The sequence below is a fragment of the Sceloporus undulatus genome, chromosome 3, assembly GCF_019175285.1.
Source record: "Sceloporus undulatus isolate JIND9_A2432 ecotype Alabama chromosome 3, SceUnd_v1.1, whole genome shotgun sequence".
NCBI classification, from domain to species: domain Eukaryota; kingdom Metazoa; phylum Chordata; class Lepidosauria; order Squamata; family Phrynosomatidae; genus Sceloporus; species Sceloporus undulatus.
In genome coordinates, this window is record NC_056524.1 from 141,657,172 (window position 1) to 141,675,925 (window position 18,754).

At 39.0% G+C, this 18,754-nt stretch overlaps 2 protein-coding genes across 3 annotated transcripts in view; one reads left to right on the top strand and one right to left on the bottom strand.

The window, feature by feature from the left end:
- The window catches only part of GTF2F2 (general transcription factor IIF subunit 2), a 96,613-nt gene that overhangs the window by 45,230 nt on the left and 32,629 nt on the right, over positions 1–18,754 (top strand). For both annotated transcript variants that reach the window (XM_042458377.1, XM_042458376.1), the window contains one exon: positions 8,362–8,443. In XM_042458377.1, the coding sequence (XP_042314311.1) occupies positions 8,362–8,443 (82 nt within the window). The remainder of the gene's footprint in view (positions 1–8,361; positions 8,444–18,754) is intronic.
- KCTD4 (potassium channel tetramerization domain containing 4) lies at positions 4,530–5,658 on the bottom strand. Its single transcript, XM_042458375.1, is given in 1 exon segment — positions 4,530–5,658. A coding segment is annotated over 1 exon segment (891 nt). The 3' UTR covers positions 4,530–4,767.

Sequence of the window (18,754 nt, forward strand, 5' to 3'; positions counted from 1 at the left end):
CCCTCTGGAACAGAACTGGGACGCAATGGGAACGCGCGGCGGTGGCGGCCCCCCGTGCGATAAAGTCGCGTTCTGGGCCCCATCCGGCGCCCATCGCGCTCCATGCACATCCCCGCTCGCCCCCGTTAGAACGCGCTGGGGACCGGTTTAGGCTCCGTGCGATAAACTTCAATGAGTATGCAAGACTTCAGTACTTCAGAATCAGGTCAAAATGCCACTCTTCCAAACATGCTTAGACATCAGTGAGGCTAAAAAATTGTTAGTATTCAGAGGCTCTCTTCAGAGTAGTTGCTGCTCGTTGGATGTCAAATGTAGAATAGGCTGACTTTTCCTGTTTATAGCATCCGCATATACAGCTACTTCAGAACAGTAGCTGTTGAAGTCTTGTTTCACTTTGATATGTTGTCTCTTACTTGAGACTTTTCTTAGTGCCGGGCTGTATTTTCAGTGGAAAAGTACATTTTATTGCCTTCCTTGGCATTTCAAATTACAGTTGGGGTGGAGTCATAATGTTGGAGTTCTATGCATGTTTTCTTTTATTCCTACAACCCTCCTACACATAGAAAACAAGCACACTGCGGAACAGACAGATTAGAACCTCGTATGGCATACATGTCTGTGGACAGGGTGTGTTTTTGTTTTCTGGTGTGTGTATGGATGGAAGAAATAGTGAAGTGTTCCATTTTCAGTTGTGCAGCATTATGAGCTTTTTCAGAGCATTCGTCACCTTCATTCTGTTTAAAGTGTAGACATAAGTCAAGGTCTAGTAAGTTCAGAGGTAAGTCAAGTATAGTAAATGAATCAGTGCTTTTCAGACATGAGTGGCAGGAGTGGTTCATGCACTACACATTTTTTTATGCTTCCTGTCATAGACCTTAATCTTTCTTTGGAGAGTCATGGGTCCCTTTGGAATCCAGGCGGGCTGTGTAGCAATATTGGCAGAAACTGTTCTTATAACCAGGGAGCAGAGCAAAGAGGGCATATATCCCTGGGGGCATTATTGTGTGAATCCTGACAAGCAAAGACTTCACTTTTCAAAGAAATAAGATTCCTTAACACTAAGACAGTCTTGCATTAATTACACCACATATGCTATAATGATAGAAAGAAATGAAAAATGTAGAGTGCAAGAAGGGCACAAAACTATTGCCAATCAAAGCTCTTCTGTTCTCACTGATGCTTTACATACTCACTAGTTTCCAGATTATCTGTCTCTCAGCTCCAGTGTGCAGCCCCTGACATCCCCCTCCATCCTGCTTGCTGCTGTATACATTTCTGTGTCCAGAATTGGAAATATGTGCTTTCTTCTTTGTCAAGCACCAGTGCTGCCATCTCTTCCCATGTTGGTTTTAACCTTAGCAAGAAATATAATGCCAGACTACTGTTTAGGGAGAAGAGAATTTGTAATAGCTCTGGAAAGAGTATGAAGCAGGAACTTTTGCTAGTCTTGAGATTGGCTCCTGAAGTTGCAAAGCATAATTTGTAGACACCCAACATTATATATCAACAGGCTTCGTTCCTCAATCTTTGACAACTTTTCCCAATCCTTTCTGTTCTCTCTAGTGAAAATTACAAATGTAGCATATATCATCCTTAATCCAGATATACCTAATTCAAATGTACACATTGACACACACATAGCAGAGACTCTTCCGGGTTTCTGGATCTGTATCCCTTCTTCCCTCTGTTATGTAGGAATGTAAATCTTTGCTTCTATTATTCCTGCTTCAAAGTACAATTGATTTCAGTGATTTTCATCCAAGTCTATGTGAATATAAGGCCTTTTGCATTGCTTTCTATCACTGTGTATATAGAGGAGTTCCTTAGGAAAAACTAATTTGTACAAAAATACACAATTTTTGGTACAGAAAACATGAGTGGGGGAATTATTTTGTGCAAAGTATACCAAATCCTGTTTGCTCAGGACATACATGCAAGTAAACTACATCATGTGTTTCTCTGCTGAATTGTATGTTTATGTAAAGTTTATGCAATTTGTATGAATACCTGATTCCTGCATGGAAAAAAACAGCATGTAGTTTTCCTGTACAGTATCCTATAGCAAACCCAATCTTTTTCTGTAGGAATTTTTTGCACAGGAAAACACACATACTTTTGTCCAAATGTAGTTTACTCAATAAAGTCTGGAAGTAGAGTGTAGAGTCTCATAGCTGGTCTCCTTTTCTTTTACAGGTGTCTTGAGTGGCAATATCCTCTTACTTCATTTAGGATGTGAATATTGATTAATATACTTCAAATCCCTAGGTCTTTCATGGTAAACATATGAAGTGCATTAGTATTGATATTGGGGAAATTGGCGGTGGCAGCTGCAATGAGATGCTTATATCATGTAAGATGAACATTTGATAGCATAGTGGCAAAGAGACTTAGCTACCCATTGAGAAACCAGCTTGTGAGTTTCTCTTTTGTGTTACAAATTCAGTAAGTAGCCTTCAGGCAAAATGTTTCTTCTCCCGCTCAGCACACCATCTCATATGTGTAGTAATAATACGGGCAATACATTACAGAGTTGTAAGGATTGCAGCATTAAGTATGAGTAGTGCTTTGAGTTGTCCAAAGCACCTATAAATGATAATGAGGATTTTAATAACTTGTTAGGAGTTAATGTTCTGTGTAGTACTGTTGTTGTGTGCCTTCAAGTTGTTTCAGACTTATGGCGACCCCAAGGCGACCCTGTAATGGGGTTTTCTTGGCACGTTTCTTCAGAGGGGGTTTGCCATTGCCATCCTTTGAAGCTGAGAGAGTGTGACTTGCCCATGGTCACCCAGTGGATTTATATGGCCAAACCGGGATTTGAACCCTAATCTCCAGAGTCTTAGTTCAACACTCAGACCACTACACCACTCTGGCGTGCTGGTACTAAGGTACTGGATGTAATTTTCCCACTTGCAGAAACCATCTAGGCATAATTGTTGGCTGGTACTGTGTTTACATATGCTACCTGTTCAAAGAATTTTATAGCTCAATTTCAGAAACATGCAAACTTTATTTTAAAAATCTGCCTGCCTTTAATCAGAACCTGTTTTAAACCAAAATATTACAATTACAGTATGATCTATTGGAACAGTTTCCAGAGGAGAAGTTGTGTTAGTCTGTTGCAGAAAACTAACAAAGTGTCTTGTGGCCCTTTAATGACTTACACATTTATTGTGACATAAGTTTCCCAGGACTAGATTCCACTTCACTGAATGCTTAAAATGTTATACCTGCCACTTGAGAATAAGAGGAGATTCTGAGAGAGAGGGAGGAGGCATAGAAGGAAGGTTGTAAAAACTGCTCCAGATGGACTTCCCCCACCCATGGCAGCTATTTACTACTAGTTGCTTATAAGAAGAATCTGGATGATTTGGTGCATTAAATATTATTGGGATTAATCAACTTTCATTTTTGTGTTTGCATCCTTGAAAGGATTTCTGTTTTTAACAGCGAGATTTACAAATAACTTTAAGGGTAAATCCACACTGCAGATTAAAGCAGTTTGACACCACTTTAATTGCATGATTCTGTCCTACAGAATCCTGGGATTGCTTGTTTGGTGAGATATTCAGCCTGTTCTGTCAGAGAGCTCCATCAAAACTACAAATCACAGAATCTTGTAGGATAGAGTCATGGACGTTGTTGTAGTGGTGTCAAGCCGCTTTAATTCTGCAGTGTGGGTATACCCTAAGAAATGCATAATAAATTCACATGTTGGCTTTGGTGTATTAGTTTCAACCTTTATGCTGATAAAATGGAAGATTGCAATATTACATCCTGCAAAGTAAACCCTTTGTGTAAAGAGTGAAAATGCCATGTTGGGGCATTTGTTTTTGTTCCAACAGTTATGTGAAACTGTTTCTAGAGTTAGACATCATTAATTATATAGTAAATCACATTATCTTCAGAATAGAAACTTAGTCCCTGGGGGAAAAAATCAACAGGTAGGCTACTTGAAACTGGAAATTTGGATTCTGATTCATCAGTCATTGGGCTCTGCTAATGCCCTATCTGGATAAAGTTCTGGGTACAGTATTCAGTCCTAAATGTAGCTGTTACTGTTTTACCATGATCAAGTATTTCCTGAAAGACAAGGAACTACTACATACATGTAAAAATGGTGGATATCTTTTCTCACTGGAACCCCACCTAGTCATGACTGAATTTTACTGTGTAGAATATACGTACTGTGTATGTTGCTCTGTGTGGGACTGAATCCTTTTGGCAGGATAATGGATTAGATGGCATTTTGGTCTGTTTCAGTACTCTAGTTCTGTAGCTCAAAGTATGATAGTCTCAGATTTAAAGGATGTAAAATTTCCTGTAATGCTTGTTAAAACCAAGTAGACATTGCAATTTACCTTCTTTAATTCCACTGAGTTGTAGAATTTCAGTATGCATTACATTTAAATTAAGTAATAAAACCCCAGAGTTAATTTCCATCTGAAAATCAGGATGTATTTAGCCACAAAAGCACATTAACATTTTAGCTAGATTTTCTGTAAGAGAGACAGGAGAGGAAAAATAGATGCAAATAGCTTTTGCATTCACTCTTATTTTTTATCATATTCACTAGTATTTTTTTATTAAATTTAGGCACAAAGAACTTAGCGATGGATGTTACAGTTTACATACCATTAACTCACATTTATTCATTAGCAGCAGTGCTCTGTGTTGTACAGAGCTGGTGAGATCATTTTGCGATGTCTTGAAGTTTAATGAGATTTACAGGCTGCATGCTTGTGGCCTTTTGTCTATCGAGAGAAGTGATTACTTGATAAAATGAAGTGCATCACTGTGAACAATTGACCCCTTGGTACAATCCAGACTGGTCAGCAATCTAAATCCACACTTTAGTGCCATCATAATAGCTTCAAATTTAAGAGTTTCCAGGGTGCAAACAAAAGTATTATCTTCCTTCAAAACAAGCCGAGTTCCATTTTCTGACTTTATGAAGTATTTAAACTGAATGATGTTGGAAGAGATTGAAAACTCCTCTGGAAAGCCATCCAGCCTGCTTTTGGACACCAAAACAATGCGAGATTTTATTTTTGTTATGAAATCAGGAGCATTGCAAAAAATCCGAAGGCCCTGTGAACGGTCGTGGCTGTCTGTTATTTCTAGAAAGGTAGTCTCTCTGGATGCAAGCTGCTCCTTCTCCCACCTGGATTTCACTGCATCAGCTAACACTTTAAGCTGAAAGAATTCTGCCTCTTGTGCCAGAAGTTGGTTTTCTTTAAATCCCTCTGGTAGAAGCAGCTCTCCATTCCGTAAGAAGTTCAGAACGTGCCTAAAGAGCAGACCATCCCTGTCTATGAAATAATGGCCTTCAGTATCAGACGGACATAGAATTTTCCCATTTACAACTCTTTCCAAAAAGGAGTCTGGATACTTGGTTAGTGTTTGCATTTGCGTAACATACAAATATCCACCAACATTGAGAGTAACTGGAGACATTTTACAGTTCTTGCCTTGATCGGTGCCTTCCGAGTCATTGCTTTTTTTGCTGTTCTCCGTTTCACGCCTGTTTGTTTTGGGCTCCATTCTTAAGAAATCCTTTCTTGCCTTTGTCTTGTTTTACTTCGTATTGCGATTTCTGCTTAAAGCACCTTTATTCAGCTCCAGAATAATGATAGAATGGGAGTGCTCTAAGCGTTGCATGAGCTCGTCAGCACAGTTTTGCAGTAGGTGGCGTAGAAGCTATGTATGCAGTGTGGTATTGGGAGCATGACTGGAAGGCACACATTTGCATTTAACTGTATAAGGGCAAGAGGATGGCTGGGAAGAAAGTGATTCTCGTTATTTTTCCATTGGAGTCACAAGAGTTGAAATTATGAAGGGGTCTTTTTTGTTTTACGAGGAAAGAAATTTAACGGTTACCTGGGTAATTTAAGCTCAAATATATGATTTTAAAATTATGAGAGGTTTGAAAAATCCATCTCTATAACTTTATTGTGAAATACTGTATATATATTTTTTTACAGGTTACAAACAATGATCCCCTGAAACTTAATTCATTTAGTAATTTTCAAAGGGTTTCATCATTATGCTGAGATTTTGCACCTTGTGTATAGAGATAATAGTTTCTGTATTATCTAATTAAAATCACATTTAAAGGCATTTCTTAAAGGCATTGGTTTATATATAATCCATTTATGTGGTAAAATGTTCAACATGAGAACAAAGAGTTTAGGTTTGCTTTCTTAGAACATATTTTTTTCTAGGAAATCTTGAGAAGGGATGACTAATTGTTATTATACTGGTTTTAATTAATATAGAGATATTTGACAGATTAGTTTATTCTCAGTTTAAAAAAGCACTGTCTCTGTGCGAAAGAGAACAGGCAGGTGTGTAACAAATCTTTGGATATCACATAATATTACAGCTTAGCAACACTTCAGTTATGGAGAAAAAATATTGCAAGATGCCACTGAAAACGCAGCTTCCTTTCCGTGCACAGCAGCTATGGCTTAGGTCTTTTTTTAAAAAATGTGTCTTTAAAAATGTGTTCTGCCTTTTTGCAAATATTTACAGCAATATAGAAAACAAAAGGAACTGTGCAAATGTGGATGTCTAGTTGCTTCGAGAGGATGCTGAATTGAGAAGGGCAGGGTCTGCAGCTTTGCATTCCACAGCAAGAATAAGAATTAACACTTTCAGTCTCCTATATACACATCCTTTTAAAAGAGTACTTGGAACGTTCCTGGCATATGTCCCAGCATTAGAGAATAATTTGGTAGCAAAGATATGCTGTAGTGTTATTATAGTCCTTGTCTTAATGTTTAAGTTAGCCCATCCATGACAGAAGATACAAACATTGAAGGAACAGTTATTATTCACACAATTAATTTTCAACTGGTGTCAGCTTCACCAGTTATATAGTAGCATTACTGCTCTTTTTCCAGGATTACAGGTGCATGTACTGTATATCTGCTGTCTGACATCTTCCTCCTGTGTATAAGAGAAACGAATACCTCTACACCAAGAGACAAAGTGTTGTGGGGAAGGATGCAGAGCTGGCCAGAATATATAAGAATGATGCAATCTGTACAATTAACAGTAAATCCAATAGTTCTTGGATTCAAAATCCTCAGTCATATAATGGACATTTTCAAACTCTTCAGCCATGTTAATTTTTTTTTTAGTTTGTTGTCTTGGGAAACGAATGGAGATGACTGTATACAGATATAATACCGAAATGAAATTTATTACGGCCGATGACCAGCATAAAACAATATAAAAAGTACAATATTATACAGTGCCTAATAGAAAAAATAATATTAGAACTTCAACTAGCTGATCTGAAACCATAGTTTTAAAAGCTGTAAATCATATATTCATTCCAGTGTGTATTTTCAATATGATTCATTGTAGGGACTAAGAGCACAATCCTGTTAGTGAGTTATGTTGGTTGCATGAGTTTAATTGCTACTAAATCCTCTTGGACTAGCAGAACAATATCATATGCTGAAGTTAATCTGCACGAGGCTAAGAATAACAATGCTTGTAGTGGAGCAATACTGGAAGAGCAGATGCACTGGGAGAATCTATTCAAGAGGAAAAGGATGCAGTCTTTTGAGGACATTTGGAAATATTTTTTTCTTTGTGTTGGCAAATCAAATGAACATATTCAACATGTTCTGAAATATCTGTATTGGCTGCCACATTCAAGGTGTATAATATTAGGGTACAAATTTTCTAATGCTTCAGAACTTACATATGTAAAGGAATGCTTTCAGCAGTACTATCTGGAATTTAAGATAAGTCAGGGAACCTATGCTTGTGGTATTCCAGAGTTGTGTGGCTCGCTATAGCTATCACACATGGCAGTGTTTCTTGGTAGTGGCAACCTCTTAATGAAACTCCTCCTTTGGAGATCTGGCTGTCTTATCTTTCAGGCAAGTATTAAAAAGCAAAGACATTTCCACAAGCTTTTAGGGAACATGCCAGTGTTTGCTTTGTCTTTTTTTTGCTGCTTGTTTGAATTGAACATACTTTAGACATTTGTAATTTATTATTTTTCAAAATCTGTTAGTTGCCATTTTAACCATGTGTGCTCGCTATAGATTATAAGCCTTCATGGCCTTTTATATTGAAAGGTGGGGTATAAATGGAATAAATTGACAATATTATACTAGACTAATGGTAACATAAAATACAAGGTCATGTGTTATTAATAAACTGTGTTTCTTGTAATTGATTGAACTGATTTGTATTATAAAACAATTTTGAAAAAACAATTGAGTAGAGTGTATAGAGAGACCTGTTAATTTTGAAGCATAAATAGAATTATAAATAAATAAGATGGTCAACTTCCACCTTTTTGTGATTCTTGTTGCTCATTTGGATCTCCTTTTGTTCAAGAGAAACTGTCACTGGAAGGAATAGTGGTCCAGCGTGCAGAATGCAGGCCTGCAGCCAGTGAAAACTATATGAAATTGAAAAGGTGAGCCTCTTCTTATGTTCATTAAATCTGTTGTGTGGTAGCTTGAAATAATGTACGTATCTAGGATTTAGAAAAAAGCATCCTGCAGTGTGTTCCATAGAATTTTGTCAAGCACAACCTTCTGGCTGTTCTCTAATTCACACTCTTGTACTCCGTTTGCTGTATTCGTGGGAAGGGGCTTGGGAAACTCCACTCTTTTGCCTAGTTCACCCACCCCAAATGGGTTTCAGATTGTGAGTGAAAGGAAGTTAAGTAACTTTCTACATAACTTCTCTTCCTCCTTGTGTTCAGTCTTGTGCCTGTTTGCACTGAACTAAATGGAAAATCCTTCTTTACTTACTCCTTCCTTAGATTTAAGGAGTTTGCTTCAGTCTGCATATTTTTGAGAGGTTTGCTAGGTTATTGTGAAGCATCTGAGTCCCTATCACCATGGTGACCAGGCCATTATGCTTTGCCTTGCCTGGTAGAGCTGCCCAGGTAACTGGTGCCATGCAATAGATAAGATCTTCCAGCTGGCACTTTCCTGTCCCCATTTTTGGCACACTACTTCACACTCCCTCTGATCTGGACATACATTCTAATAAGGAATAAGTCCATTGCCATGCTGTGCCTAACATTTTGAATGTGTGTGATATGGATACCTAAAGATATGGCACTCCTGCCATGGAGCAAGAAAAATGGTGGGCCTGGTTGTGTAGTAGCTGGGTCTGGTGTCCTTATGGCCCCTCCAGTGCTGCAGTGTTGCACTGTTCGTTCTTCCCTACAGATTAGAGCTGTTTTGTATGTGCTGTCAGTTGGCTCCGTAACTGGTTTGGAAACTGTGTTCAAAGAGTCATTATCCATGACTGCACTTCAAACTGAAGGGAAGTCTCAAGCAGAATGCTGCAAGTTTCTGTCCTGGGGCCAAAGCTCTTTTATCAGTGACTTAGATGATGGGTTACAGAGAATTCTTATCCAGTTTACATGTGATACAAAACAGGGAGAAAGACAGGAACAGAATTGAAAAGGAACTAGAACCAGAACTAAGCTAGAAAATTGAGCAGAAATTAATAGAATGAAAGTCAACAGATACAAATACGAAAATGTATATTTAGGCCGCAAAAATCAAACACACACTTATAGGGTAGGGGATACTTGTCTTAGCAGTACTGTATGTGAACAGGCCCTTGGGATTATTATTGATCCTAAATTGAACATGAGCCAGCAATATGATGCTGCAGCAAAGAAGGCAAATAATATTTTAACATGCATTAATAGAACTATTGTTAGAAACTGGAAGAGGCCACAAAGGCCATTCAGTCCAATCCCCTGCCATATAAGATTACACAATCAAAGCACCCCCGACAGATAGCCATCCAGCCTATGTTTAAAAGCCTCCAAAGAAGGAGTTTCTCCCACACTCGGAGGTAGTGTATTCCACTGTTGAACAGCTCTTACTGACAGGAAGTTCTTCCTAATATTCAGCTGGAATCTGTTACCTTGTTTGAATCAATTGCTCCGTGGCCTATTCTCTGGAGCTGCAGAAAACAAACTTGCTCCATCCTCAATATGACATCCTTTCAGATATTTAAACAGGACTGTCATATCACCTCTTAACCTTCTATTCTCCAGGCTAAACATACCCAGCTCCCTAAGTCGCTCCCTATAGAGCATGGTTTCCAGACCTTTGACTATTTTGGTTGTCCTCCTTTGGGCACGCTCCAGCTTGTCAACATCCTTTTTGAACTGTAGTGCACAGCACTGGATAAAATATTCCAGGTGAAGCCTGACCAAAGCAGAATAGAGTGGTACTATTACCTCTCTCAGTCGAGACACTATACTTCCAATGATGCCGCAGAGAATCACATTCACTTTTTTAGCTGCTTCACACTGTTCCACTTGTGGTGTGCTAGGACTCCTAGGTCCCTTTCTCACATACTGTTGTCAAGCCAGGTATCGCCCATTCTGTATCTGTGCATTTCATTTTTTCTGCCCAAGTGAAGTATCCTACATTTCTCCCTGTCATCTGCAGATTTGATAAGCATGCCTTCTATTCTTTTATCCAAGTCATTGATAAAGATGTTGAATAGCACTGGGCCCAGGACAGAACCCTGTGGCACACCACTGGTCACTTCTCTCCAAGATGAAGAGGAGCTATTGCTGATCACCCTTTGGGTTTGGCCAGTCAACCAATTACTAATCCACCTAACAGTTGTACAGTATTGTCTTGCTCACATTTTACTAGCTTGTTTGCAAGAATATTATGGGGAACCTTGTCAAAGGCCTTACTGAAATCAAAATATGCTACATCCACAGCATTCCCTTCATCTTCCACGCGTGTTATTCTAGAGGGGGTGAGGAGGAAAAAAATATATATCTATTTATTTATTTATTTATTTATTTACTGTATTTATACCCCACTCTTTAGCCAGAAAGGCTCTCAGAGACATTTCCCTGCCCTCAGGTTTACAAGCTAAAAAATAAATGACACAAAAGGAGAAGGGAATGGCAGTGGGAAGGGGAAGAAGTCCAACAGTTCTTCTCTCTCCCCGAGGCCTGGACCATCACAGATATACTGGAAGGAGGGCTCTTATTATTATTTTAGGCCAGGCCTGATGAAGCTGGCAGGCCTTTCTGTCCCTTTGAGGCTGTATGATGTCAGATGGCAAAGAGGGAGGGCTTGTCTTCTTACCTTAGGCTAGGTCTGATGGAGCTGGCTGGCCTTTCTCTCTGAGATTAATTTGGCTTGACTTGTTTTTGAGAAACCCAAGTTGACTTTTTCTGGTTATGGCATTCTAAGAACAAAACATTATGGAGACCAAAACATGAGGAAAGGTTGAAGGAGCAGATCATGTTCAATTTGGAGAGGAGAAGACTGAGGGGCAAAATTATTGTACTCTAAATAGCTAAAGGGCTGTCACAGAGAGGAGAGTGAAGGCTAGTTCTCTGCTACTCCAGACGATAGGACAAAGTTTAATATTTTTAAGTTACAGCAGATTTTTTTTTTTTTACAGTAAGAGCTGTTTGGCAGTGGAACCAATAGGGAGATGGTGGGCTCTCTTTCTCTGGATGTCTTCAAAAAGCATCTAGACAGTTATTGGCTGGGGGTGCTCTAGCTGGAGCTCTTGCACTGAGCAGATGGTTAGACTTGATGACTTGTGGGGCCCCTTCCAACTCTTATGATTCTACGACAGTTTAAATTACTGTATATACTCATGTATAAGTATTTTTAGTCAAATTTTAGTAAAAAAAATTGACCCAAAAAATCTTGAATCAACTTATCCATGTGTCAATGTAACTACTGTATTTTAACTCATAAAAAAAGGAACTGTCCCTTGGTGAGAGACAAGGGTGTAATCTGTCCTGGAAGCACTGACCTCCCTCTGTTCTCTCATCCATTCAGCCTTTAGTATGAATTATGCCTGCTAGAATTTTGTAAGTTCTTTGACACTATTTTCTTTTACTTTAGATCCTTTGCTACATGTCCCTAAGTTTTACCCTTGATTTATTCACGGGTCATATCAAAATCCATAATCTTGGCCCCAAAACCTGTTCTCAATTTATACATGAAGTCGACTTATAGTCAAGTACTGTATATACAGTACATTAGCAATATCTAGTGCCTTGGAGCTGCTCCATTAGCAGAATGGCTGGCCACAATTTGGCTAGGAAGATTAGCTGTCAGCTATTTTGATTCTGTCCCCTATTTTTCTTGCTGATAGTCTAGTACAAATGAGCCAGAACACCCTAAAGGCACCAGATCCCATCTGATCTTGAAATCTAAGCAGCCTTGGTAAGTATTTGGGTGGTCAGTCCTGATTAGTTCTTGGATGGGAAACTGCCAAAGAATGCCAGGTGCTATAAGCTATATTTTAGTGGAAGGAACTGCTAAAGCCACCTCTGAGTATTCGTTGCCAAAGGAAATGGCATGGAATTCATGGTATCAGCATAAGTTGACAGGCAACTTAAAGGCACATACGCACATATTTTAGTAGGAGAAGTGCACGCCTCCACGGACCTCCAGTACCTTCCATTATTGTAAGAATTGAATTTATTATAGTCTCCAGATTCCTTCTATGAGGTATGTGAGAGAATTTCACTGTGTTTCCAAGCCCAACTCCCAGGCCACGTTTTGTGCAAGCAACGCCTTTAAAAGGCGGGGGTAGTGGTGGCGGCTCTAGATTTGTTGACCATCTGCAGAGTAACTAAGCAATTACTACTTCCCCTGTCCTCTATGCTTTGCCCTAACTCCTCCAGTAACTATGAGAAGGCTTCACACTTTGGGGACATATTGCATGTAAAATATCGGCAAGCATGAATTCAGCATTCATATTCTGTATGGCAAAAGTGCTATAATTTGGGCACAGCAGATGCCAGGGAAAGGGGTGTCTGATATATCAGCAATTAATATATTAAGCTGTTTTTGGTTTGTTTAATTGTTACTGAGGCAAATCAGTTGCTCGGTCTTACATGTTATCTTCTGGCTTTCGTGTTGTTCTGATCTTATGTCTCAATTTTTTGCGAGTGAGTTTTTCTATGTTGCCAAACTGTCAGATGGTAATAGCATGGGTCAGTGATCACAGTCAAGTTCTTCCAGGTGATGTGTGTTATAACTAGGACACATTCTTACTTGAATATTCTCCTCTTTCCCCTTCTCTCTTCATTATGCACTCCTTCCAATTGTTGAGAAGTTTGAAAGCATGAGCAGAAATTCTAATCTTATTGTTAGGTTTATGGCTGTCAGGTTTATGCAGCCTATAAAGCCCAAGCGACCTCACCCACTTTTCCCTGCTTCTCAGTGATAAACCATCAGTTAACTAGCAGGGAAAATGCAAAGTAAGTAATTTCATATAGAAGTGCTATGGGGTATGTGTGTAGAGTGAGGAAGGAGGTGGAAACATTTAGTTCTTGAGATGTTTTTGGACTGTAAATCTCAGCAGCTTCAGGCAACCTACCCTATATTGATGAACGCTGGGAATTAAATTCCAGCAACATCCAGACAGCCACATGATTTCCAGTCCTTGACATCCCTTCTCATGATCTTGATGTGCCAAAGCAGTAACCAAGGCAATGTAGGTGGTACAAGGAAAACAATTGCCTTGGCAGCAGCATGATTGCTAAACATGGAAATAGGAGATTGAAGTCTCTTCTACCCCCACTGATCCTCAATCCCCACCAAGATCAGTTTCGCTGTACCACTTAGTGTAGAGGCATGTGGCATTTTGTCATCCCTCTATAAATTCTCAGATTTAAAGAGTCAACTACTGAAACACATCTTAGGAAGACATTAGTTATGGCAGTACTAAGTTCTCCATTGTGTTGTGAAGTGATTGTTACCTTTCGTTTTTTGTTGTTGTTTGGCTTGCATATTCAGGACACTTCCTTATTCTCACCTATTATGGGTTGCATCCAGGAATAGTCTTCTTTGGACAGCAGTGTTATGCTTATAGAAAATAAAAGCCTGATTGAAGTGGGTGTGTCTTTTTCTACCTGGCAGTACAACCCATGCTTTTCAGCAGTATCTTCTGACCTTCTTTGTAGCATTGTGAGGGGGCTTGAGGTTTCACATACATAAATCTGAACTCAGGCCTATGTATTTTCATATATACAGTACTACCAACCATCATCATCAGTATTAGTACATGAGTGCCATGTAAGTATGTTTTCTCTCTCTTGTTTGCAACATAACTATGTGGTAAAACCTTTGGTAAAAATATCCTTAATTAAATCCCTGGGGAATTTTCACAGTACAAATTGTTAAGACTTCTATAAATGTATTCCATTTTGCTTTTTTATCTCTGGATAAAAAATAAGAATGTTGCTCCGTCATTTTAAAATTCCCCTCAATCTCAGGGGGAAAATGCACATCAAAGAATTGTAAGATATGTCCTCCCTTTGTATGTGTCTAAGGTTTTGTGAAAGAAATCTCAGCAGGAATATGTAAGAGAAAAAGAATGGAACTTCCAACTTGTTCTATGTTTGTAGGAGTCATAACTGTGCTTTGAATACCTGTTTTTATGCAGTATTCTCAAGCAACACAGCAGCCTGTAATAAGAGCCAGTTCTTTTACTTGTAACCATACATTATTCTATACTAGTGGTGGGACTTGTGTAGCTCTCCAGATTTTGTTAGACTGAAACTCCAAGCAGCCCTTGTTAGTGATTAGGAATGCTAAGTGTTGCAGTTCAGCAACTTTTAGAGGGCCACATCATTTTGATCAGTGTTCTGTACAAAATAAATAGGTATAGCAATTTTCTATATTCTTGTCACTTACCTGGTAAATGGACAGTTGCTGCTAATTTTGTTGCATAAGATCCTCAGGACTTCCCTTCAGACATTTTTCTGTTGTGGCAGTATTACATTTTTCATTGACAAAGGCTGCATCTACACTGCAGAATTAATGCTTTTTGACACTGTTTTAACTGCCATGGCTGTGGAATTCCATGCTTTACAGTTTTGTGAGACATTTAGCCTTCTTTGTCAGAGAGAGCTCTGGTGCCACAACAAACTACAAATCCCAAAATTCTATTGGATGGAGCCATGACATTTAAAGCAGGGTCAAACCACATTATTTTTGCAGTATGGCAGCAGCTTCAGATACATTAATTGGTAGTAGGGAAGTAGGACATTGGCAGAGTCCTCTAGTGCTAGCCATCGTATGTCAATGGATATGGAAAACAAAACAATGGCCAACAGATTGGAAATGATCAATATACATCCTCATGCACAAAAAAGGAGACACAAAAGACTGCAGTGACTACAGCAAGCAAAACCATGTTCAAAATTCTGCAACACAGACTCTAACCATACATGGAGAATGAAATCTCAAAAGTCCAAGTGGGGTTCAGGAAAGGAAGAGGCACTTGGATCCACATTACATACATATAATGGTTATGGAGTGCACCAAGCATTCGAAAAGAAAATCAGCATGTGCTTTATAGACTGCATAGATCATTAAAAGCTATAGAATGCCCTTAAAGACATGGGAGTCCCTACACATCTGATAGTCCTGATAAGGAATCTGTACTTAGGACTACTATTAGAACAGAACACAGAGAAACAGAATGGTTCCCAATTGGCAAAGGGCCAGAGAAGACTGCATCCTGTAACAGTATCTATTCAACTTATTGAATAGCCTTGCTTATTTCCCCATTTCTGCTCATAGAAAACCCACAATTTAGACTGGAAGAAGAGTTTAAGCAGTATATGGAATGAAAAGTAGACATGATGAAGAACCTCCTTGTTACAGGGAAACCTAAATTGACTGATGTCCAACACAGGGAGATGAAATCATAGTGGTTAAAAGAGCTACCTAATTTGCATTTGTTGCATATAAAATATCAGGCCCTTCCCCAACTCATATTGGACATGCCTCAGCGGTTTCTTTTTCTAAATGCTGGTCTTGATTTGTGTTCGTTTGCTTTTGAATGACTAATTTCTTTGTAGAGGAAAGTGGGTTGATTCTTTTTCATAACATAGAATGAATTTTGAGATACCTTTTTAAAGCAAGCATTTGGTGACTGGGTAAAATGTCTAGGCAAATATTAATGTTTCCCCTCATATTTCATTACAGCTGCCAACTTGGATGAAGGAGATTTTATAAAATAAGGGAAGATAAGGTGTGACTATTAATGAAGACAGATATAAAGACAGAGGCATTATGTATTGGAAAAATATTAGCTTGAGACTGGGGACAGAAGGGTGCTAATACAAATAGGAGATTATCGCACCGATAAAAAGCCCAACTGCTCCCCAGTGGGATACATTCTGCTTGTGGGTTGCTGGTGGGTTCCATCATACAGTATTTAATTTGCCACCGAGGCCACCGGGTGATTTCAACTGGGCTGCATCCTGAGTCCCAGACATGCTTCAGAGACCACTTTTCCAAGCTGGGACCTTTCTGTCTTGGAAAAATGGCCTCCGAAGTCCTCCTGAGACTTGGGATGCAGCTGGGTTGCAATCGCCCCGTAACATTAGAAGTGAATTAAGTATGATAGAACCTGCCAGCAACCCGCAACCCGACTGTATCCCTTTGGGGAGCAGTCGGTTTTTTTGTCAGTGTGATAATCTCCTTACATTCTGCATCTGGCTCTGTTGTTGGCTGCTCTGGGAATGGAATGCTGAACCAGGTGGACCTTTGTCTAATCCAGTAGGACCTAGCTTAAGTTCCTAGAATTTAGTTAATTCTTTCTTGATCAGGTTTGCAAGGTTCTTGCCAAACATGATATTCCCAGGCTTTCAGGACTGTATACATATCTTGCCTTAGTAAACTTGATTTTGGAGAGATAAGGAGTGCTGTTATGTTAAATTATGTTATGTTATTTATTTCCCACCTCTTCCCATGGATTGACACATTAATTAAAATATGAAACAGTTTAAAAGGACAAATAAGGCATACACATTCAAAAACAATCCACATTTAAAAAATCATTGATTTTTTAAAAAGAGTCATCTGGATAAGCCTGTCAGAAAAGACTCATCAAATTGGGACAGCATAATCAACCGTCAAAACTCTTCCAGCAGGTCATTCCACAGTCAAGGGACAGCTGGGGAAAAAGGTCCTCTGGATGACTGCAGTAAATATCTACCAAAAGGGATGAGTGTACAAGGCAGATTATGCGGGAAGAGGCAATCATGTAGGTAATCTGGATCAAAACTATGTAGGGTTTTAAAGGTGATAACCAACACTTTGTACCTTGTCCAGAAACTAATTGGCAGCTAGTGGAGTTATTTTAATATTGGTGTCCTGGATACCCCAGTAATCAATCTAAGTTTCTGAATTTGATACATAGGTAGCCCAATTACGAAAGGTTGCCCTTGAGCTTAATAGCAATCACTACCATCTTTAGGTCCTCCAGTTCTAGGTAGGGGTATAGCCGGTGTAACAGCTGAAGCTGATAGCAAGCACTCATAGCTGTTGCATCTGTCTGAACTGTCCTTTGGAGCAAGAGATCAAGAAATACTCACAAGCTGTGAGGGAGTGGAACCTCATCCAGAACTGGTTGACACACATCTAAATCAGTTTAGGACCTTTTACAGTAAGCACTTCTGTCTTTTCTGGATTCAGCTTCAATTTGTTTTTCCTGATTCAAGTCATTACCTCCTCCAGGCATTCATTTAAATGAGACTGACTGTTCTTAGCTGAGGCTATATTTGAAGGCATGTAGAAATATATTTGGGTGTCATCAGCATACTGATAACACCCTCCCCCATGCATCCAGTTTATCTCTCCCAGCATTTTCATGTAGATGTTGAATAGCATTGGGGATAGGATGTCAACTTGTGGTATGTCACATAACAATTCCTTGTTTGAGGAGCAGCTGTCCACAAGCACCACCATCTGGAACCTGCTCGAGAGATAGGACTGGAACAACTGAAGCACAGATTCCCAAATCTCCCAGGTTTTCCAGAAGGATACCATGGTCAATGATATTGAATGCTACTGAGAGGTCCAAAAGCACCAGCAAGAAACTACTCCCTTGGTTAGTGCTCAGGCAAATATCATCCACAAAGCCAACCATAGCAGTCTCAACTCCACATCCTGCTCTGAAGCTGGTTTGAAATGGATCTAGATATTTTGTATTGTCCAAGACTTCTTGGAGTTGCGAAATCGTGAAAGTCTTTTTAGCAGTTCATGGCATATGTAGAACACCGCTAGCACCACGTTTCAGATGAGTTGATTTTCTTCATGTCAGCTTTCTTTACTGCTTTCAGAACCATAGAAAGAAATTGGAAATACTATGGTCTGGATAATTCTGACTTTGGTCAGAATAATATATTTTTACACTAGAGGACCGTACCCACTTCCTTCATCCTTTATCATTCTTAGTCATCTGAGCCAAGACATCCAAGACATGGTGATATTTTTAACTTCATTATGCCCTTTTTTGTTGTCTGTCTTTTATTTCTGTAATAAATGAAAGACAACAAAAAAGAGCATAATAAATATACTGAATCCAAACCCTATACTATCCTTCTGGGACACTTCTTCTTACCTCTGTAATTTCTATTTTTGTCTGTTTTTAAAAAATTCCTTCTTAGTATGAAAACAGCCCTCATTACTGAGATATTTTGGGGTTTAATCATATTTATTAATAATTTTCAAAGCTTAAAAAGCCAACATACATATGCAGCTATATCATATCATGTTTTTTATTTCCTTCTTAGTATGAAAACATTCCTCATTATTGAGAATTTTAGAAAGTTAATAATAGCCATAGGATGACCAAACTAATTTCCCCCCTGTTGATAACAGGAACTCAGGAAGCACAATTTTAAACTGGAAAATAGCAAAGTAAAGGAGTTACTCAGCCTCCACCAGGGTCCTATATA